We start from the raw sequence: 18,611 nt of genomic DNA, 5'->3' as shown, positions 1-18,611 counted from the left end.
GAACATGCTCTGTGCTGGGTGGAAGGGGTCCTCATCGGTTTTTCACGCCCTCTTTAGACAATGATCCTGGTAGATCATGCCGATGGGCTGGGAGGGAGAGGGAGACCCTAGTGATCCTCTCTGCTGCTCTTATGGTCCTGTGGATTGATCCAATTCTCTCCAGCAACCATACCACTCTGTGATGCAGCCATCCAGGTCACTCTCAATAGAGCTCCTGTGGAAGGTTGGCCGGTAGCCTTGCCTGCCTCAGTCTTCTCAGGAAGTCCAGTCACTGTAGCACCTTCCTGGCATATGAGAAGATGTGGTGTGTCCAGGATAGGTCACTTCTTGTGGACTTAGAGGAACCGGATGCTCTCCACTCTCTCCACTACCAAGTTATTAATGTATAGAGGAAGGTGGTCATTTCTGGTCCTCCTGAAGTCAAGAAATTTTCCACCTCTTCTCTGTGGTGTGACTCATCGTTGTGTTGAGGAGGCCAACTACTGTTGTGTCATTTGCAAACTTGATGACTCTGTTAGAGCTGGATCTGGTGATGCAGTCATGGGTCAAAAGCATGAACAGAAGCAGGATACGCACACAGCCCTGAAGTGTGCCAGTGCTCCAAGTTCTGCTGCCGACCCAGATAGACTGTAGTTTTTCCAGTAGGATCCAGAATATAGATATAGAGTTGAGTCCCAGTAAGGACAGCTTCCTTAAGTGCCAAGCTGAAGTCAAGGAACAACAGCTTGGTATATGAGGCATTGTTCTCCAGGTGAGTCAGGGCAGAGTGGAGGGACAAGGCTATAACATCATCAGTGGAATGGTTTCTTCTTTAGGAGAATTGAAATGGGTCCAGTATCTCTGGGAGGTGCACTTTGATGTCCTTCCAAAATGCAACACCTCACATTTGTCTGCTTTAAATTCCATCAGCCATTATTCAGCCCAATTTCCCAGCTGCATCATATCTCTCTTCAAACTTTGAAATCCTTCCTCACTGTCCACTACACCTCCAATCTTCATGTCGTCTGCAAATGTGCTGATGCAATTTACCACATGAAATTCTGTATCACTGACAAACAATAATGGACCCAACACCAATCTTTGAGGCACATCACTAGTCACAGGCTTCCAGTCAGAGAGACAATCCTCCACTACCACTTTCTGGCTTCTTCCATAAAGCCAACGTTGAATCCAATTTTACTATGACTACTGGGTGGCTGAACCTTTCTGACTAATCTCCCATCTGCACCTACGGGGATCGTAAATGTCCAATGTGCGAATTTTCCGGTTGACTGACTTACTCTTTCAATTCCTAATGAATACATCTGCATTAAGAATAAATGTTCAAAGACAAAAGAGAGTACAAAATGTTAAGTAATTTGAAAAAAAAGTCCCTAATGATATAAAGTTCATCTTAATCAGGTAATTCATGTAACTTACAAAAGTTAAATTCGAACCCTGGTTGCTGTTGCTTTAACAGTGTTGCACTAAACACGACACTAACCGTGTCACCATTATAATTAATCCCCTCTCTCGTGTCCTCACGTTTACAGATAAAGCGTTACTAATATACCAAATACCAATAAAGACAAGGACTCTTACCAGGCAGGGATGGGGAGATATTTTGGGAGAGTCGCCCCAGCGGCGAGCAGCATCGGCCAACTCTTCATCCTGGGCACTGCCATTTTATTCAAACACAACTCTATTGAAATGGTTGCTGTAGGCGGAACATGACCGGGGCACTCTGCTGGCTGAATGTTTATTTCCTCGGATTTATTTTTTGCCAGTTGTTTGAGTTTCCATTTGATTGACTTCCAGATAATGGGGATTCTACTGTACTTGTATATTCATTTGCATAGAATGCCATTCAATAATTTATCTGCTACTGATGTCAGGCTCTCTGGCCTATAAATTCCAGGAATTTTGGAGCCTTTTTTAAACAACAGAACAATGTGAGGTACCCTCCAATTCTCTGGCACCACACCTGTGGCAAAGGATATCTTAAATATTTCTGCCCAGACCTCTTCAATTTCTGCAGTAGCCTCCCTCAAGGTCAGAGAGAATACCCTGTCATGCTCTGGAGATTTATATATCTTTATTCACTTGAAGACATCAAGCACCTCCTCCTCTTTAATCTGTATAAGTTCCATGACCTCACTGCTTGTTTTCCTCACTTCCCCCAACTCTGTGCCCATTTCCTGAGTAAATACAGATGTAAAAAGTTAATTTCAAGATCCCCCAAGTCTTCTGGATCCTTACATAACTGACCACTCTGAGGACCAATTTTTACCCTTACTATCCTTTTGCTCTCAATATACCTGTAGAAGCCTTTAGAATTTTCCTTCAGCTTGTCTGCCAAAGCAACCTCCTGTCTTTTAGCCTTCCTAATTTCCATCTTCAGTTTTTCCCCGCATTTTTATACTCAAGTACCTCATTTTCTCTGTGTTGCCTACACCTGCTGCACATCTCTCTCTTCTTAACCAGGTCCCTGATATCTCACAAAAACCAAACCTCATGCCTGTTAACTTGGCATTCAAGCCTCACAGGAAAATAAAAACTATGTTCTTTCAAAGTGTCACATTTGATGGTCTTCTACTTACATAGCACATCCTTGCAGAAAACAACATCTCAATCCATGTTTTCTCAACCGATCCTCAATTCCTCAACATTGTCCTTTCGCCAATTTAGAATCTCAACTTGAGGACCAGACCTATCCATATTCATAATTATTTTGAAACTAATGGCATTATGATCACTGGACCCAAACTGTTCCTCTGCCCATACTTCTGTCTCATTCCCTAATAGGACATCCGGCATTGCACTCTCAGTGGTACCAGACTATTGATCCAAGGTTTGATTCCTACCAAAGCAATGGGAAATGTTGCACTCGTAATTAAATTAAAATCTGAAATGAAAAGTTCATCCAAGAAATTATTTAAAAATAAACACCTGCTTAACTGATGGGTTTAAGGGAAGGAGAACTGCCAATTGTTAACACTCCTTAGTTCAAGAGCAATGAGAGGTGGATTCACATTCCATTACAAATGAACAACAACAAAATGAATTCCAGAAATCAACAACAATTTATCTACATTTTCCTCACATTTGTTCTTCCCAAATGAACCAGGCATTGTTCAGCAAGCAGATATATCAGATGAAGTGTCAGGAAAAAGTAAAAGTTCCCAGTCCATTTTTGGAACCTCTCAGGGAACAAATTTATAGCAGATATTCTGGCTCACAAAATTTAAATATTTAACTGAACAGGAAGCTGATTGAGTAGCTCATGAAGAGTGTGAATTAATGTCCTGTCATGGACTCATCAATGTTTCAAATACTTGTTATATTTTTATGTGACTTTTTTGAGGGGATGGAAAGGAAATCATCCAATTTTAATGGAATGTTGACCTTGCTATCCAGAAAGTTGGAGTAGAAAGGGATAGAACTTAAGATACCAATATCTACAGCCTTGATTAGATCACATTATGGCAACTTGCGTGCATCAACTTGGAGAGCAACGATCGGCCTGTGGACAGTGCAATATGTCTACTTGTGTTTAAGGGGCAAGATAAACACAATTTAGAATTTTATTTCCTGGCATTTTCAAAATATCAAATGGAACTGATTGAAAGAAACTATTTCTATCCGATCAGGGAGCTTATGACTAACAAGCTTAATTTAAAAACTATATCTGACAGTTCATGGAAGAATTTGGGGAATACTTCAACCAATCGCGATTGTTAAAAATTAATGTTAGGTCATAATCCTTCTTAAATCTGAGACTGAAGATACAGCTACAGATCGGTAGCCACAATGTAGTGGCTAAAGAGTGGATGTCACTGGGAGCTGACTGTCCAAGGATACACAGTGTATCAAAAGAATAAGTAAGTAAACAGAAGGGGGTGGTTTGGCTCTGTTGGTAATGAATAACATTAAATTATTAGAAAGAATTGAGATAGGATCAGAAGATCATTGTGGGTTGAGTTAAGAAATGGCAAGAGTAAAAGGCTGTTGGCAGTCATCTACAGACCTCCAAATAGTAGCCAGGGTGTGGACAACAAATAACGTCAGCAAATAGTAAAGGCATGTCAGAAGGGCAATGTCATAGTAGTAGCACTGACCTCTACCTTGCTGAGGCCAGATGGCAGCTCTCAGACACCTCCTCCTACTTGCCTTTTCCACAGGACCCCACCACTGCTCATCAAGCCACTGACTCGAACACCATCCCCAACCTCATCACTTCTGCCTACCTCCCTCCCATGGCCTCCAACCTAATTGTCTCCCATCCTCGCACTGCCTGTTTCTACCTTTTACCCAAGTTATACAAACCCAACCATCCAGGTACACCCATTGTTTCTGTTTGCCCCTTCCCCACCGAACCAGTTTTATCTTACTTTATCTTTACTCCCTTGGTCCAATCCCTCCCCACCTACATCCACAACACCTCACATACCCTCCATCTCTTTAATGACTTCAGATTCCCTGAACTGGACTGCCTCATCTTCAAAATAAATGTCCAATCTTTTTATACCTCCAAAAAGAAGGTCTTAAAGTCCTTTGCTTCTTTCTGGACCAGAGGCCCGACCATTCACCCCCTACCATCATCCTCCTCCGCCTGGTAGAACATCCTCACTCTAAACAACATCCTTTGACTCCTCTCCCTTCCTCTCAATCAAATGAGTAGCCATGGGTACCCGCATGGTCCCAGCTACCTGCCTGTTTGTGGGCTTTATGGAGAAATCCATGCTGCAAGCTTTCACAGACAAGACCCCTCAAATCTTCTTCCATGATATTGATGACTACATCAGCCACACCAAGAACCTGCAATGACCTTGTCAACTTTATTCACTTTGCAGCCAACTTCCACAATCTCACACTCACCTGGTCCATCTCTGACAGCACTCTCCCCTTCCTGGATCTCTGTCTCCATCTCAGGAGATGACCTTTCCTCCGACATATATTACAAACCCACTAACTTCCACAACTTGCTCGACTACACATCCTCACACCTGTCTCCACTGCATCTATTCCCAAGATGAGGTCTTCCAATCCAGATCTTCCAAAGTGTCTGCCTTCTTCTACAAATGTGGCTTCCCCTCCACCACCATCAACTAAGCCCTCAACTGCATCTCCTCCATTTCCTGCTTATCTGCCCTGGCCCCCTCTCCACCAGGTGCAACAAACACATGATTCCCCTTGTCCTTACCTACCAACCCATCAGCCTCCGCATCGAACACATTATCTTCCAGAGTTTCCAGCACTTACTACAGTTTTGCACTGCCAGACATATCTTCCCCTCTCTGCCTTCCATAGGGACCACTCTCTCTATGACTCCCTCGTGCACTCATCCTTCCCCACCAATCACCACTCCCTGCCATCTTCCCCTGCGGCCACTGGACTTGCCACACTTGCACCCACACCTCCTCTCTCACCATAATCCAGGCCCCAAACAGGTCTTTCAAGTGAAGCACTTCACTTGTGTACCTGCAGGAGTGATTTACTGCATCAGATGCTCCCTTTGTGGCCTTCTCTACATCAAAGAGACAGGGTGCAGACTGGGAGATAGACTTCGCTAAGCACCTTCACTCTGTCCGTACCTGTGACACAGACTTCCCAGTGGCCAACCACTCCCATAGTCTGTCCACGGCCTCATGTACCATCGCCCCGTAAATTGGAGGAACAACATCTGATTTTCTGTCTGGGTACTCACCAGCCGGAGGGCATTTACATCAACTTTTCTGGTTTCTGCTAACCTGCTTTCTCTTCCACCCCCTTCCCCCTGTCTTATTTTCCTCAGCTCTCCACCCCTTCCCTCTATTCACCCAGCACCCCTCTGTCCCCTGCTTACAGCTGTGCCCTCCCTTCTCCACCTATTACTTCCTGCCTTTGTTACCATGCTCCTCCCTCCATGCCCCAACCCCCTTGCCTTTTACTTCAGATGCCTCCTGATATTTTTCCATACCTTGTTGAAGGGATCAAGCCCGAAACATCATTTATGTATTTTTATCTTTGCTGACACCGTATGACCTGCTAAGTTGCTCCAGCATTGAGTTTTTACTTTTTATACCATGGTAGTCATGGGGGATTTTAATGTGCAAATAGATGAGACCACAAGAGAGAGACTTTGTAGAATGCTTTTCGTAAAATTCTGCAAGCTCACACAGATAAAGGCCCCTCAACTTTTCCTCCATTTTAATGATGACTGCATTGGGGCTGTCTCGTGCACCCGCGATGAGCTTGTCAACTTCATCCACTTCGCTGACAGCTTCCACCCTGATCTCAAACTCACCTGGTCCATCTCTGACAGCCCTCTCACCTTCTTGGATCTCTGTCTCCATCTTGGGAAATAAGCTTTCCACCGACATATTACAGATGGCTTCATAGAGCAGCTCGTTGATGAACCCATTCAGGCATCAGATGTACTGGATTGGGTGTTGTGTAATGCTCCAGAGGTGATTAGATTAAAGGAACCAGAGGGGGCAGTGATCACAGTATGATGGATTTAACAAGGAGAAACTAAAGACCCATGTTTTGGCATTTCAGTGGAGTAAAGGGATTAACAGTGGAATGAGAGAGAGGAATGGCCAAAGTAGATTGGAAGGGGGCAGAGCAGCAATGGATGGAGTTTCTGCAACAATTGAAGAAGGTGGAATGAGGAACACCAAAAAAATACTTGAATGGAAAAACTGGGGCTGACAAGAGAAGTCGAAGCCAATGTGAAAACAAAAGGAGAGGGTGTACAAGGAAGCAAAATTGGTGGGAAGATAGAGGATTGGGAAGATTTAAAAACCTGCAGGAGGTAACTAAAATCTTGTAAGGAGGGAAAAGATGAAGTATGAAAGAAAGCTAGAAAATAATATTAAAGAAGATGCATAAAGCTTCTTCAAGTAAAGAGAGATGAGAGTAGATAAAGGGCCAGTAGAAAATGACACAGGAGGAATAAAAATGGGAGACAAGGAAATGGCAGAGGAACTAGATGAGTATTTTGCATCAGTCTTCACTGTGGAAGACATTAGCAATATGCCAGATATCGAAGGGTATCAGGGAAGGGAAGTGAGTGCAGTTACTATTCCAAGGGAGAAAGTGCTCAGGAAGCTGAATTTGTCTAAGAATGGATAGGTCTCCTGGACCAGAAAGGGCAAGGTGATGGAGTACTTGGAGGTACACAACAAGATAGGTTTCTTTAAGGGAAAATCAAGCTTGTCAGACCTATTGGATTTCTTGAAGAAGTGACAAGCAGTTAGATAAGGAGATAAGAAATTGGTGTCGGCCATCTGGCCTGTCAAACCTAATCTGCCATCCAATGAGATCATGGCTGATCTGATGATAGGCTCATCTCCACCTACATGCCCTCCCATAATCTCTTAATTCCCCTACTATGTAAAAATCTATCCAAACTTGGATAAAATATATTTACTGATATTTATTTAAAATACATATACTGTTGCAGTGGTATTGTGTATTTGGATCTTCAGATGGTCTTTGACAAGGTGGCTAGGTCATTTTGGTGCCCACAGTTTGATGCCAATCATCTTGACCTCCACAGTTTGGTGCTGGACAATTTGGCTCTAACCGTTAGATTTCACTACAATTTATTAATTTATTATACAAATAAGCACTTAGGTTCATGTGATTTATCACGCGACCATCATGATTTAACTGCTTATAGTTAAATCGAGCACTCTTTTAGTTGATGGGCTTTTTGTGTTTGAGTTGTCTCACAGTGCACTTGACGGCGACTTTGATGCCTTGGATCATATCAGATTGTTTTCTTATACGTTGTGTGCTATTTCACCCTACAATGGCTGGCATTTTAAGTACAAGAAACAAAGAGAAATTTGCCCATAATGGTTATCTTTATATTTCTGACAAGTGCAATAAGCAGATTATTTGATTGTGTTTTGGTGGGGAAAGGATGAATTCATATGGAAAATGGTGATTTGTGAAATCAGTGAGCTCAACCACAGTTCTTCTGCTGCATCAGTCGAGGTAGCACAGGTTAAAACCAACATAAAGCACCGGGCTCAAGAAACTTTAGAAACTACTTCCATGGTTCTTCATCAATGTTGAGACTTTGAGCAAGCTGCCATATTAGCAATGAAAGATGCACTTCCACAAGTGGAATTAAAAGGCTGCTTCTATCATTTGAGTCATAATGTTCATAAACATCTGAAGAACATAGGAGCAAGTCAGCACTATATAATAAACATGCAGACTTCAAAGCTAAATTGATCCTCTCTCTTAGTGCCAGTGAATGACATTGAAACTCATGTTGATGCACTAGAAGATTTTTTTGACAGATCAACTCCAGGACTCTTATACTGGTTCAAAGATAATTATAGTGGACAACCAAATAGAAATAGGCAAGGAAGACGCCCAGCACTGTGCAGATATGGAATCTTTATGAAAGGACCTCAAGGGGAGAGGATAAAATCAACAACCACGCAGAGGCAGCTCACAGACAAATTTATGCGGAGTTAGGGATGCACCATCTAACCATTTGGAAGTTCAAAAGGGGAAGAGATACTTATTATTAACAACTTATAGCTGGCCAGTCCCCACAGTGCAAGATGAATAAATATTTCCGTGCAGAACAAAATCAAAATCACTTTTCAAGAGGAATAGAATACAAGAGCAGGGATGTGATGTTGAGGTTTTACAAGGCACTGGTGACAAGGGTAAAAAATAAAGTTGGTCTCAGAGGTGGGGGGAGCCGGAGTGTGGTCAGGCAGTATCCATGCAAGTAAGGGTGCCAACCAAAAAGACTCACTTCCATAAAATACCGCCTCACCCTTTGATTCTCTCCAGCTTCTCTTTGTTCGATCAAAATTTCATCATCAGCGGTTTTTCCATAGCAATGAGATTTTTAAAAAATAATTCAGACTGAAAGTATGGGCACAGTGGAATTTCCCACATGGTGGTTGGTACAAGGACAACTGCTTTTCTTAATATATATTAGCAATTATATTATGTATTATACTTTAATAGCTTGGTAATGGAGAGCACCAAGTTCCTCTGAGTCCACCTTAAGAAGTGACTTATCCTGGACATATAACATCTCCTTACTTGTCAGGAAGGCACAACAGAGAATGCAACTTCCTTTGAAGGCTGAGATGGACAAGGCTACCAGCCAGCATTCTGTCAACTTTCTACTGAAACTTTATCAAGAGCATCCTGGTGTATTTGCTGTACTGCATCAGATTGGAGGTCACACCACAGGACCATAAAAGTGGCAGAGAGGATCACTGAGGTCACTCTCCTTACTCATTGATGTGATTTATTAGGATTGTTGTTTAAAGAGAGCTCATAAAATTTGTAAGGACCCCTTCCACCCCATACACTGCATCTAACAGTTACTCCTGTCAGGAAAGAGGTACAGAAATATTGGAGCCAGATCCACCAAGCTGAAAAATAGCTTCTTCCCATGGGCAGGAAGACAGCTGATTGACCATTGAACGGCTAAAACAACTCCACATGGCTCTACTATTTATGAATTATATTTATTTTTAATATACCAAACATGTATTTAATTCTGTGTATACTTATAGTTTGTCTGTATGTGTGTTTGCACTATTTTTGCCCCATTGACAGGAGAACGCAATTTCATCAAGTTGTACTGGTACAATTGGATGATAAATATACTTTGATTTGACATGGGTGCAAAGACCATTATTTCCAAATTTGTAGATTACATAAAATATAGAGTTTTGGTGAACTGTGAGGGTAGTGGCAGAATTAAAGGAGATAAAGAAGCTGATAGAATAGGTGAAGAGGTGATAAATAGGTTTCTACTGCCAAGGGTTATATTTTGAGAACAGAAGAACATAAATTGTTTAAGATTTTTTAATAAAGCTTGCAATAATACAAAAATTAAACAATACAATTATATTTTGAGATAAAAATTGACCAGAAAAAGGAAAATAATATAAATTGGAAGATAATTCTAAAAGAATGCAAGAGGGGAGAGATTTGGGGCATTTGTATATTGTTCATTGAACATGGGACAGCAGACTGAGAAAGTAATTAAAAGCATTCTGGACTCTTATCTTTAAAAACAGAGGCTTAGATTGCAAGGAAGTCATGATGAACCCATATAAAACATAAGTGGAGTATTATGTCCAGCCAGGGTGTTGCAATTCAGGAAGGACATGAAAGCTTTGGAAACTGTGCAAAAGACTGAGTGGATTTCAGTTAGATGGCTAGACTGGAGGGTGTGGCTTATTCTCCTTGTTAAGGGATAAGGGGTTATGAGAACTGTTTGAGATATTTAAAAATCAGGAAGAGTATAGACTGATTGAGTAGAGCAAAAAAATACTTTGCATTGGTTGAAAGGTCATAAAATGTAAGTAATTGGATAAGAACCAAATGTGACAAGAGGAAAATTGTTTATTTTTGTTGTTTGCTTCTTTTTTAAATACATATACACGGTAATTGGCTGGGGTCTACAATGACGTGATGGGGTGGTAGTGAAGACCAATTAAATTATTGCAATCAAATGAGAACTGAACAACTATCTGATTTAAAAGAAGAATTTGTAGCGCTAGGAGAAGCAAGCAGAAAGTAAAACCAGCTGGATTATTCCTTCACATGGCTGTTATTCAACAGGCTAGATGGTTTCCTAATGAACTGTAACTATTATTATCAAATACTCTCCCATCACCCCATTGATTCCTTTGCCACTCTAATTTATAGAGCCATAGAACATTACAGCATAGAAACATTACAGCCCCTTCAGCCCTTCTAGTCTGTGCTGAACCATTTTATTTTCCTTAGTCCCACTGACCTGCACCCAGTCCATAACCCTCCATACTGCTCTCATCGACATACCTGTCCAAATTCTTCTTAAAGATTAAAATTGAGCCTGCATTCACCTAGCAGCTTGCAGTACACTCCCACCACACTGTGTGAAGAAATTCCCCCTCAACTTTTCCCCTTTCACCCTTAACCCATGTCCTCTGGTTTGTATCTCGCTTACCCTCAATGGAAAAAGCCTACCTACATTTACTCTGTCTATCCCCCTCATAATTTTAATTACCTCTATCGAATCTCCCCTCGTTCATCTAAACTCCATGGAATAAGGTCCTAACCTGTTTAACCTTTCTCTGTAACTCAGTTCCTGAAGTCAGGCAACATCCTAGTATATCTTCTCTGCAATCTTTCCATCTTATTGGGGTCATTCCTGTAGTTAGGTGACCAAAACTTCACACAATACTCCAAATTTGGCCTCACCACAATATGCCAAAAAAAAACCTCTTTATATAACCCTATCCACCAGTGATGCCACTCAGGAAATTATGTGTCTGTATTCCCAGATCCCTCTGTTATAATAACTAATTAACACACGGGCAGGTCTTTGGGAGGTGGCAAGAAAGCAGAACCTAGCAGAAATCCAGAGAGAACAGGGAAATGTACAAACTCGATAGTCAGCACCCAAGGCAGGGTCCAAGGAGCGGAGTCAGCTGGGCTCACCATTGAGATGCTATGCCAGAGTGGATATATAAAGCAGAATCATTCCATTTGGAAATAACAAAATAATTAAAATTCGATGATCATGTCAAATAACTAGATCAATCTAATTGCTATTTACCTTTTCTGTAAATGACAGGCTGGAGATGACAAGTAGTAATATGTGATGATAAATTCGAAGGCATGAAATTACATCTTAATGTAATAATGGAATAAAAGTGCTTACAATTTCTAGTCTCCAAACACACAAATGCTGGAGAAACTCAGCAGGTCAAACAGTGCCTTTATGTAGTAAAGATACATCACCAACATTTCGGGCTTGAGCCCCTCATCAAGGTGTGGGGGAACACGAGAGATGCCCGAACAAAAGGGGGGGGGAAGGGGATGATGAGGGTGGGAGATATTATTGATCAAAAGTAATTATTTATTATGTGCGAATTGTATTTTTTGAAAATAAAACGCAGAAGCAGAATGATTTATTCACTCATTTAAGTTTTTGACTACGAGGTGTTGATTCTTTGCTTTGAACAAGATTTCATGTCATCGCCATTTCTGTCGACATGACACCCTGCTGATGAACCAGTGAACACGACGCCTGCTTCTAATGGTGTGATGTATCAATCATTCGGACTCGGAGTAAGGCAAGGTTGCACGGAAAGGATCCAGAAGCCCTGGTTCCATTTAGCAGCAGTGACAATGACCTTGACAGTAAGTTAGAGAAATGTTCTGTTGAGATCCAGCATCTGAGAACTTTCCGAATCATTGCAGAACTGATTAAAAGATTATTTCACTTGTATTTTGCTCATTCCTCATTGGCACGGACACTGCATCGTTTATACGGGCGTAGATATAAACAGGAATGGTGCACCTTTGAAGGTTGTCCAAATGCTCAATAAAGCATCCGAGAACAGGTTGGAACCCAATGTTACGGAATAAAAGCAAGTGGAACAGTCGAGGTTGGAGAGTCACCTCGACTCTGCTGACCCTTCCAGTTGAAAGGGCAAATACTAACATGGGGAGAAAAGCAGCCTCTGTCCGTCAGCCGCTATTTTTAGTTGGAACAACTGGCAGCCGCGTCAGGAATCTTTTCGCCGGCCGCTTCCAAGCTGGACTGATGCGGGGCCGCCTGCTCCTCGTCCAATAACCTCGGTTCTTTCAGTTCCCACCTTCAGCAGCGGCCAGCATCCAACTGGTGGTTCCGCACAACGAGCGGAAAAGGAGCCCGCTCCTCTGGCGAGAAGGCGGCCTCCACTCCACAGGTACGTCTTTAAATTCTTCTGTCGTCCGTTCAGGGCCGAGTCGTCGGTCTTGGGAAGAAGTTCGGCCGGATGGATCGAGAGGGCAAGAAAGGAGAACGTCAAGCCGCAGAGACATGCAGCGATATGACTGGAGTCCCGAGTTTTCACTCTCAGCGGCTCTGCCTTGTGTGACCTTGTTGGGCACTTCTCCCGGTCCAGTCCCCGGGCTGTGACGTGACGGTCCCGACCAGACCCAGAGTGACCTTTCCCGCCTTCAGCCCCAGCCCCTGTCACATTTCTGCGGATCAAACTCTGGTGTCGGGAGCCGTTCCAATCGTGTCGCCCAGTCCCTCTGTTGTGTGTGCACGGCGGCTTTAAATGTTCCATGATACTAAGACGAGGACACTTGGATGTCGTTCACCACCACGAGATGAGGGTTGACATTAGCATTAAAGTTGTCCTGACAGCGACACCCTCATCTTGCAATTGCCCTTGAAACACTTTCTTGTATCATTGATCAGAGAACTCCCACAGGGCGAACGTGGGGGGGGGGGGGGGGTGTTCTAGTATTGTGGTTCAACAGTGAGGGTCACCCATTTCCCCTATTTCAAGCAGTTCCATCTGAGCCTATCAATGACTGCCTCGCCTGGCCGACGATTGAATCCAGCGTGATGTGAACTGCCCGTTGGTTTCGTTGCTGCTTTTGTCCACTTTCCCCACCTGGCGGAGATCACAAGGTCCCGCTTGCAGCAGCCGAGCACAGGCTCCGCCGCGCTTGTGGGTGGGTCTGTTTGTCGCTGAACAGTACTTGTTGGATAAAGCCAAACTTTTCAAGTGTTCCCAGGCCCGCGGACGCCTTCTGCTTTCCGCGGCGTGATTGCATTGGGCTGGGAGCGCAACTTGGCTGTCTATTAAAGATTCAGCCCCGACTCGATCAACGGAGGATCAGATGTTTGTAGCCTGTGTCCCTGTAGGAGGTATCCAGGCAACACTGAAATGAACACCGTAAGATTTATTAGCAGCCGGGCCAGCGATAACGCGACACCAATTTTGTCCATTCCAGTGCTCCAAGAGGACGACTCCTAGATTCTGAATGTTTGGATTTAATTGTCTTTTCTCGTTTTTAGCGGGAACTCAGGCTTCTCCCGACACAATGTCCAAACGAAGCTCCAACGTCAAATCCATCCAGGTGAGACAAACAAACAACGTGACCACAAGGTACCTGGTGCGCGAAGCCAGGGATGAAAAAACAAACCAAACGGCATGGCGTCCTCCGAATCCACACAGGAGCGATTGGCACTAATGAATGGTTACTTTGTCTGCAATAATTACAGGCCAACTTAAACATACCCATGGGTGCCTTCCTCCCTGGAGCTGGACATCCCAGTAAAAGAAAAGAATGCACAGCAGAAGCTGACGAGGTAAGAGAGATGGTGAACGACAGCACCAATGGAGAGAGCGTTCTCTCGGCGCGGATTTCTCCAGATCGGGGCGCCCACCGAGATACAACCAACTGTTGCTCTCAGGACTGCATTCACTGTTGTAATCCGACAGAGCACACAGCACTTTTCCATGGTCAGTAATGTCACTGTGACCACAGACTCTGTCCTCAATGTTGCACCACCGCTTTCTGCAAGTAGAACCAAAGCCCAGCTGAGAGGGGAGGGGAGGCATCTGTTCCAGTGCAAGCCAGAGTTTGGAATGACAGGCGCCAGCATGAACTGCAGAGCCAGCGCCATTATTTACTTTAATTATTAATTCATTGTACACATTGCTTACAAGTCGGGTCTTTTCTAATTGCCCTTGAAATACTTTTTTGTACCATTGATAAGAGTGGGGAGGGGGGGGGGCGATTCTAATATTTTAGTTCAACACTGTGGGCTGGCATACTTCCAAATCAAGATGGTGTACGACTTGGAGGATTTGGAGTCGATTGTTTGTGACCTCTGCCATCCAGTGACCCTTTTTTGCTGGATGAAAGAGATCACAAATCTAAGAGATTTGCTTTCTTACATTGTATGAGTGAAGCAGATGGAATTTTATGAACAACCCAATAATAGTTTATACAATAAAGTCTAGTATTTTTTCCTCTTTTCCATAACCGTTGCTGGAGATCAGATTAATAGTTCTAGCCTTTGGATTAATACTTCAGTAACAATCACAGCAGTGCACTCCCAGTCTCATTGAAGCAAAGTAAAATATGACAATACATTTTTTTTCCTCTATTTATTCAGAAGCTTTAAGGAACATTGGAGCCATGTCTCCTGTTCACATCTGCATTGCATGAATTTAACCCTTTTTATTCTAGACCTTTAATTTACTCTGGAAGGAGTAGGTTGGAAACATCAATCTCTTAATAAATAAATAAATAATGTCTCGTGTTCAAGAAGAACATGCAACATATTACAGAGTGATCTTGTCTTGTGTACAAGGAATTTATGCTCCAATACCACAAAGGAAAAAATTCAAATATTGAAGGGCTGGAGAAACTCGGGTCATACAGAACCAACATTTTGAGCTGCAGCTCTTTGTCAAAGGTTGAACAAAAAGCAGGCAGGTGCTTTGAAAAATAGCTAAGGCCTGAAATGTTGGTTCTGCATCTTTGCCATAAAGAATGCTGCATGACCTGCTGAGTTTCTCCAACGCTTCTGTCTACTAAACTCGAATCACTACATCTGCAGACTTTTGTGCTTAATTCTATTTTCATATATTGAGTGTTCTGGATGTTCACAGAATGTTTCAAGCTGATTAAGTATTTATGGAGCAGTCACAATTGTAATATGGGAAAAATGGCGACTAATTTGTCCACAAGGAAATGGACCATTTCACCTCAGGGCATTTTATTGAGATTCAGTCTTATTTCAACGGACTAAAATAAGACTTTTACGTTGCCTTACAGTAGACCAGCCTGAAATAACATGAGAGCTATGCCTCCTCTGTCCACACCTGGATTGCACAAATTTAACTTCTTATTTAAGACCTTTAATCTAATTTGGGTGGGATAGGCTTAAGACATCTTTCATTGACCTTTGGAGTCTTGATAAAGGGTCCATTCATTTCCCTGGATGCAGCTTGACCTGCTTAGTCATTTCAGCTTCTCTTTGCTCAAGATTCAAGCACCTGTGAAGTACTAATTTGAACATAGCAGTTTCCACAAACTGCTACAATTATTTTAGGTAAATAATGAGCATTGTCCATGCCATCTGGGAAAACTCTTTTGCTACTTTGAAATATTAGATTTCAATGAAAGTGGACATTTTTGACAATGCAGAATATTCTTGTTTCTGGGCTAGCATGAAAGAGTAGGTTTGGTGCTGAAATATTGTCTCTGGAGCAGATTTGATACCACAATTTTCTGTTTAGAAGCAAAGATTTTACAGTTGAGTGATGTGTGTCAACCTCAAACCACAAGCCTTTCATTCAGCTATAAAAATGCTTCAAATGAACCAAAATAGCCTTCTTTCCCAAAGTGAGACTGAAGTGTGGGGTAACGGTGTTCTTCTTTACTACTAATAATAATTGATTATTATCTGATACAGGGGACATGCAACAAATCAGATGAGAAGAAAGAGCTGCCTGGAGCAGTGAAATTACCAGGACCCGCTGTCAACCTCAAGCAACTCCAAGATGCCAAGAGTGAGCTCAAATTTGTCCCCAAGGTGGAGTAATGGAGATCTGGGCTTGGCTTGAGGAACAGCAACCATTCCCATGGACTCGCTTTGTGCCATTTCTGTCCATGCAGAATGGCAATGGATACTCATGCCCCAATATTTTATACAAGCTTCAATCGAATAAAAGAATAATTTGTACAAAGTCTAACCTTTACCACTTATGCCTCCAATCCTGTAAAGTCAGTGTTCATATGTTGACCATTTTCCTCAAGAATGTAATTAGTAAATTATAAAATAATTAGAATTTATTAAACCTGTAGACTTGATAAATCACCTTTTAATGATAAAAAATGGTTAGATAAATGTTTTGAATAAGGATGCCATCTCCTGGTGTAGTTACAGTACACGCAAGAAGATGTCGATTGGATCAGACTGAATCCTTTCACTGCTGAAAATCTACAGAACGGCAATAAACAATGCACCTAAAGCCTTAGCCATGGTTACATTTTCATTTGTTTGTTTACCAAAGTTTTGAGTGAGCACATTTTCTTTGAAATTGTGGTAAGCTAGCGACAAAATTGCTGGGAGCCTGGCAGAAATATAATACGTTCCTCCTCCCCCCCATTACATCATCATAGTAGCCACAAGGGAGGTACCAGAAGATTAAAAGGTGGCTTTATTTAACAAGTACAGCAAGAAAAAATGAGGTAAATACAGAGTCATAATTCTGATATCTGTGTGGGCAAGTTGCTGGCTGGGATTCTGAGGGACAGGATCGCCCATCATTTGGAGAGGCAAGGACTAGGGGAAATTATGCATGGCTTTGGCATTGAGAAATCATGTCTCACATGCTCTTTGAAGAGGTCACCAAGAGGATAGATAATAGCAGGGCAGTGGACATTGTCTATTTGGACTTTAGCAAGGCCTTTGATAAGGTCCCATATGGCCTGCTGGTCAGATACCATGATCCAGTTCGAGCTAGCCAATTATCATGGTGGAAGGTGTCAGAGGTGATAATAGAAGGATATTTTAGTGATTAGATACAAATGACCAGTGGTGTGCTATAGGGATCTATACTGTGTCTGCTACTGTTATTCAAATAATTAGTCTCACTGACAATATAGTTAACAGCTTAATAAGTTTGAGAATGGCACCAAAATTGGCAATATAGCATCTAATGAAAAAGGTTGTTGAAGTGGACCAAGGAATGGCTGATGAAATTTAACTCCTGTTCGTGTGAGGTAATCCATTTTGTCAATTAAAACCAGGGCAGGACTTGCACAATAAGTCACAGGGTCCTGGAGAGTGAAGCCAAGACACATAGTTCTGGGAAAATGATGACACAGGATGGTGGTGCTTAATGTCTGCCGTCACCAACAAGGGGATTCAATACAGAAGTTAGGATGTCTTGTTACAGCTGTGTAGCGCGTTGATTGACTCAAAGACTTGTAGATTCAAACCAAGGCTTTCATTACCAAAAGACTGGAGCGTAGTACATAGAGGTCAACCAGTCCAAACTAACCTGGATCTGGTTAGGTGCAGCACCTTATGACCTGGCCAGTAGGTGTGGCTAGGGCTCTCAGCCAATCATTATCACTATATGCAAATATATACAGAGGTGATACGATCCCCTATGATCACAAGCTGCACAAAACATTGGTGAATATTGTGTGCGGTTTTGGTTGCTCAATTACAGGAAAAATGTCAGTAAGATGGAAAGGGTGTTGAAAAGATTCCCGAGGTGTCGAAAAGGTTGCTGAATTGAAGGGCTTGAGTTACAAGGAGAGACTGAAGCCTTTTTCCCTGGACTGTAGGAAGCAGAGGTATAGAAAATCAAGAAGAGCATGAACAAGGTAAATAGTCGCAGTATTTTGTTCAGGTTTGGGCAGTAAAGTTTAAGATGTAAAAGATTTAAAAATAACCCAAGGGGCACATTTCACACAGAGGAACAAGTCACCTGAGGAAGAGGTAGACGCAGGTACAATTTAGACAGGTATGGCAGCTCAACTGAAAGAATTAATCTCTATCATTAAACTGTAGGATCTTACTGAAATACCAGATGTGAGAACATGCTCACGTCCAAGAATAGGAATTCCACATCAACTATGACTGACTACAGCATCAAAATTTATTGTCATAAAATTTGGTGTTTTGTGGCATAGTGCAAATATTCATATTATGAATCATCTTACAACATTACTATAAATTTTTTAAAAATAGTAGTGCACGAAAAGTAAGGCAGTGTCTTTGATTCATGTATTCAGGAATCTTTTGGCAGAGGGGAAGAAGCTGTCTTTGTGCTGTTGAGTGCTTGTCAGAG

The 18,611-nt window shown here is 42.3% G+C and overlaps 2 protein-coding genes across 4 annotated transcripts in view; one reads left to right on the top strand and one right to left on the bottom strand.

Annotated features, from left to right (window-relative positions):
• gtpbp8 (GTP binding protein 8) overlaps positions 1-18,611 on the bottom strand; it is a 50,396-nt gene that overhangs the window by 21,837 nt on the left and 9,948 nt on the right. The window lies entirely within an intron of this gene.
• Positions 12,378-16,784, top strand: smpx (small muscle protein X-linked). Of its 3 annotated transcripts, none has more exons than XM_069889993.1 (4): positions 12,378-12,701; positions 13,808-13,869; positions 14,015-14,101; positions 16,220-16,784. In XM_069889993.1, exons 2-4 carry the CDS (start codon positions 13,834-13,836, stop codon positions 16,346-16,348), a joined length of 252 nt encoding a protein of 83 aa, XP_069746094.1. In that variant the 5' UTR covers positions 12,378-12,701; positions 13,808-13,833; the 3' UTR covers positions 16,349-16,784. The 3 variants fall into 3 exon arrangements, with proteins under 3 accessions (XP_069746094.1, XP_069746095.1, XP_069746093.1); XM_069889994.1 differs by lacking the exon at positions 12,378-12,701 and adding an exon at positions 13,459-13,685; XM_069889992.1 differs by lacking the exon at positions 12,378-12,701 and having other exon boundaries at positions 13,759-13,869.

The sequence above is a fragment of the Narcine bancroftii genome, chromosome 7 (assembly GCF_036971445.1).
Source record: "Narcine bancroftii isolate sNarBan1 chromosome 7, sNarBan1.hap1, whole genome shotgun sequence".
Lineage (NCBI taxonomy): Eukaryota > Metazoa > Chordata > Chondrichthyes > Torpediniformes > Narcinidae > Narcine > Narcine bancroftii.
The sequence above is the reverse complement of the archived record's forward strand: the minus strand, read 5'-3'. Positions and strand labels throughout refer to the sequence as shown.

Coding starts and splice junctions, on each gene's coding strand:
- smpx (XM_069889992.1), top strand. CDS start 13,774: ATGTTTGGATTTAATTGTCTTTTCTCGTTTTTAGCGGGAACTCAGGCT. Junction 13,870..14,014: donor CCAACGTCAAATCCATCCAG/GTGAGACAAACA, acceptor CAATAATTACAG/GCCAACTTAAACATACCCAT. Junction 14,102..16,219: donor GCACAGCAGAAGCTGACGAG/GTAAGAGAGATG, acceptor TATCTGATACAG/GGGACATGCAACAAATCAGA.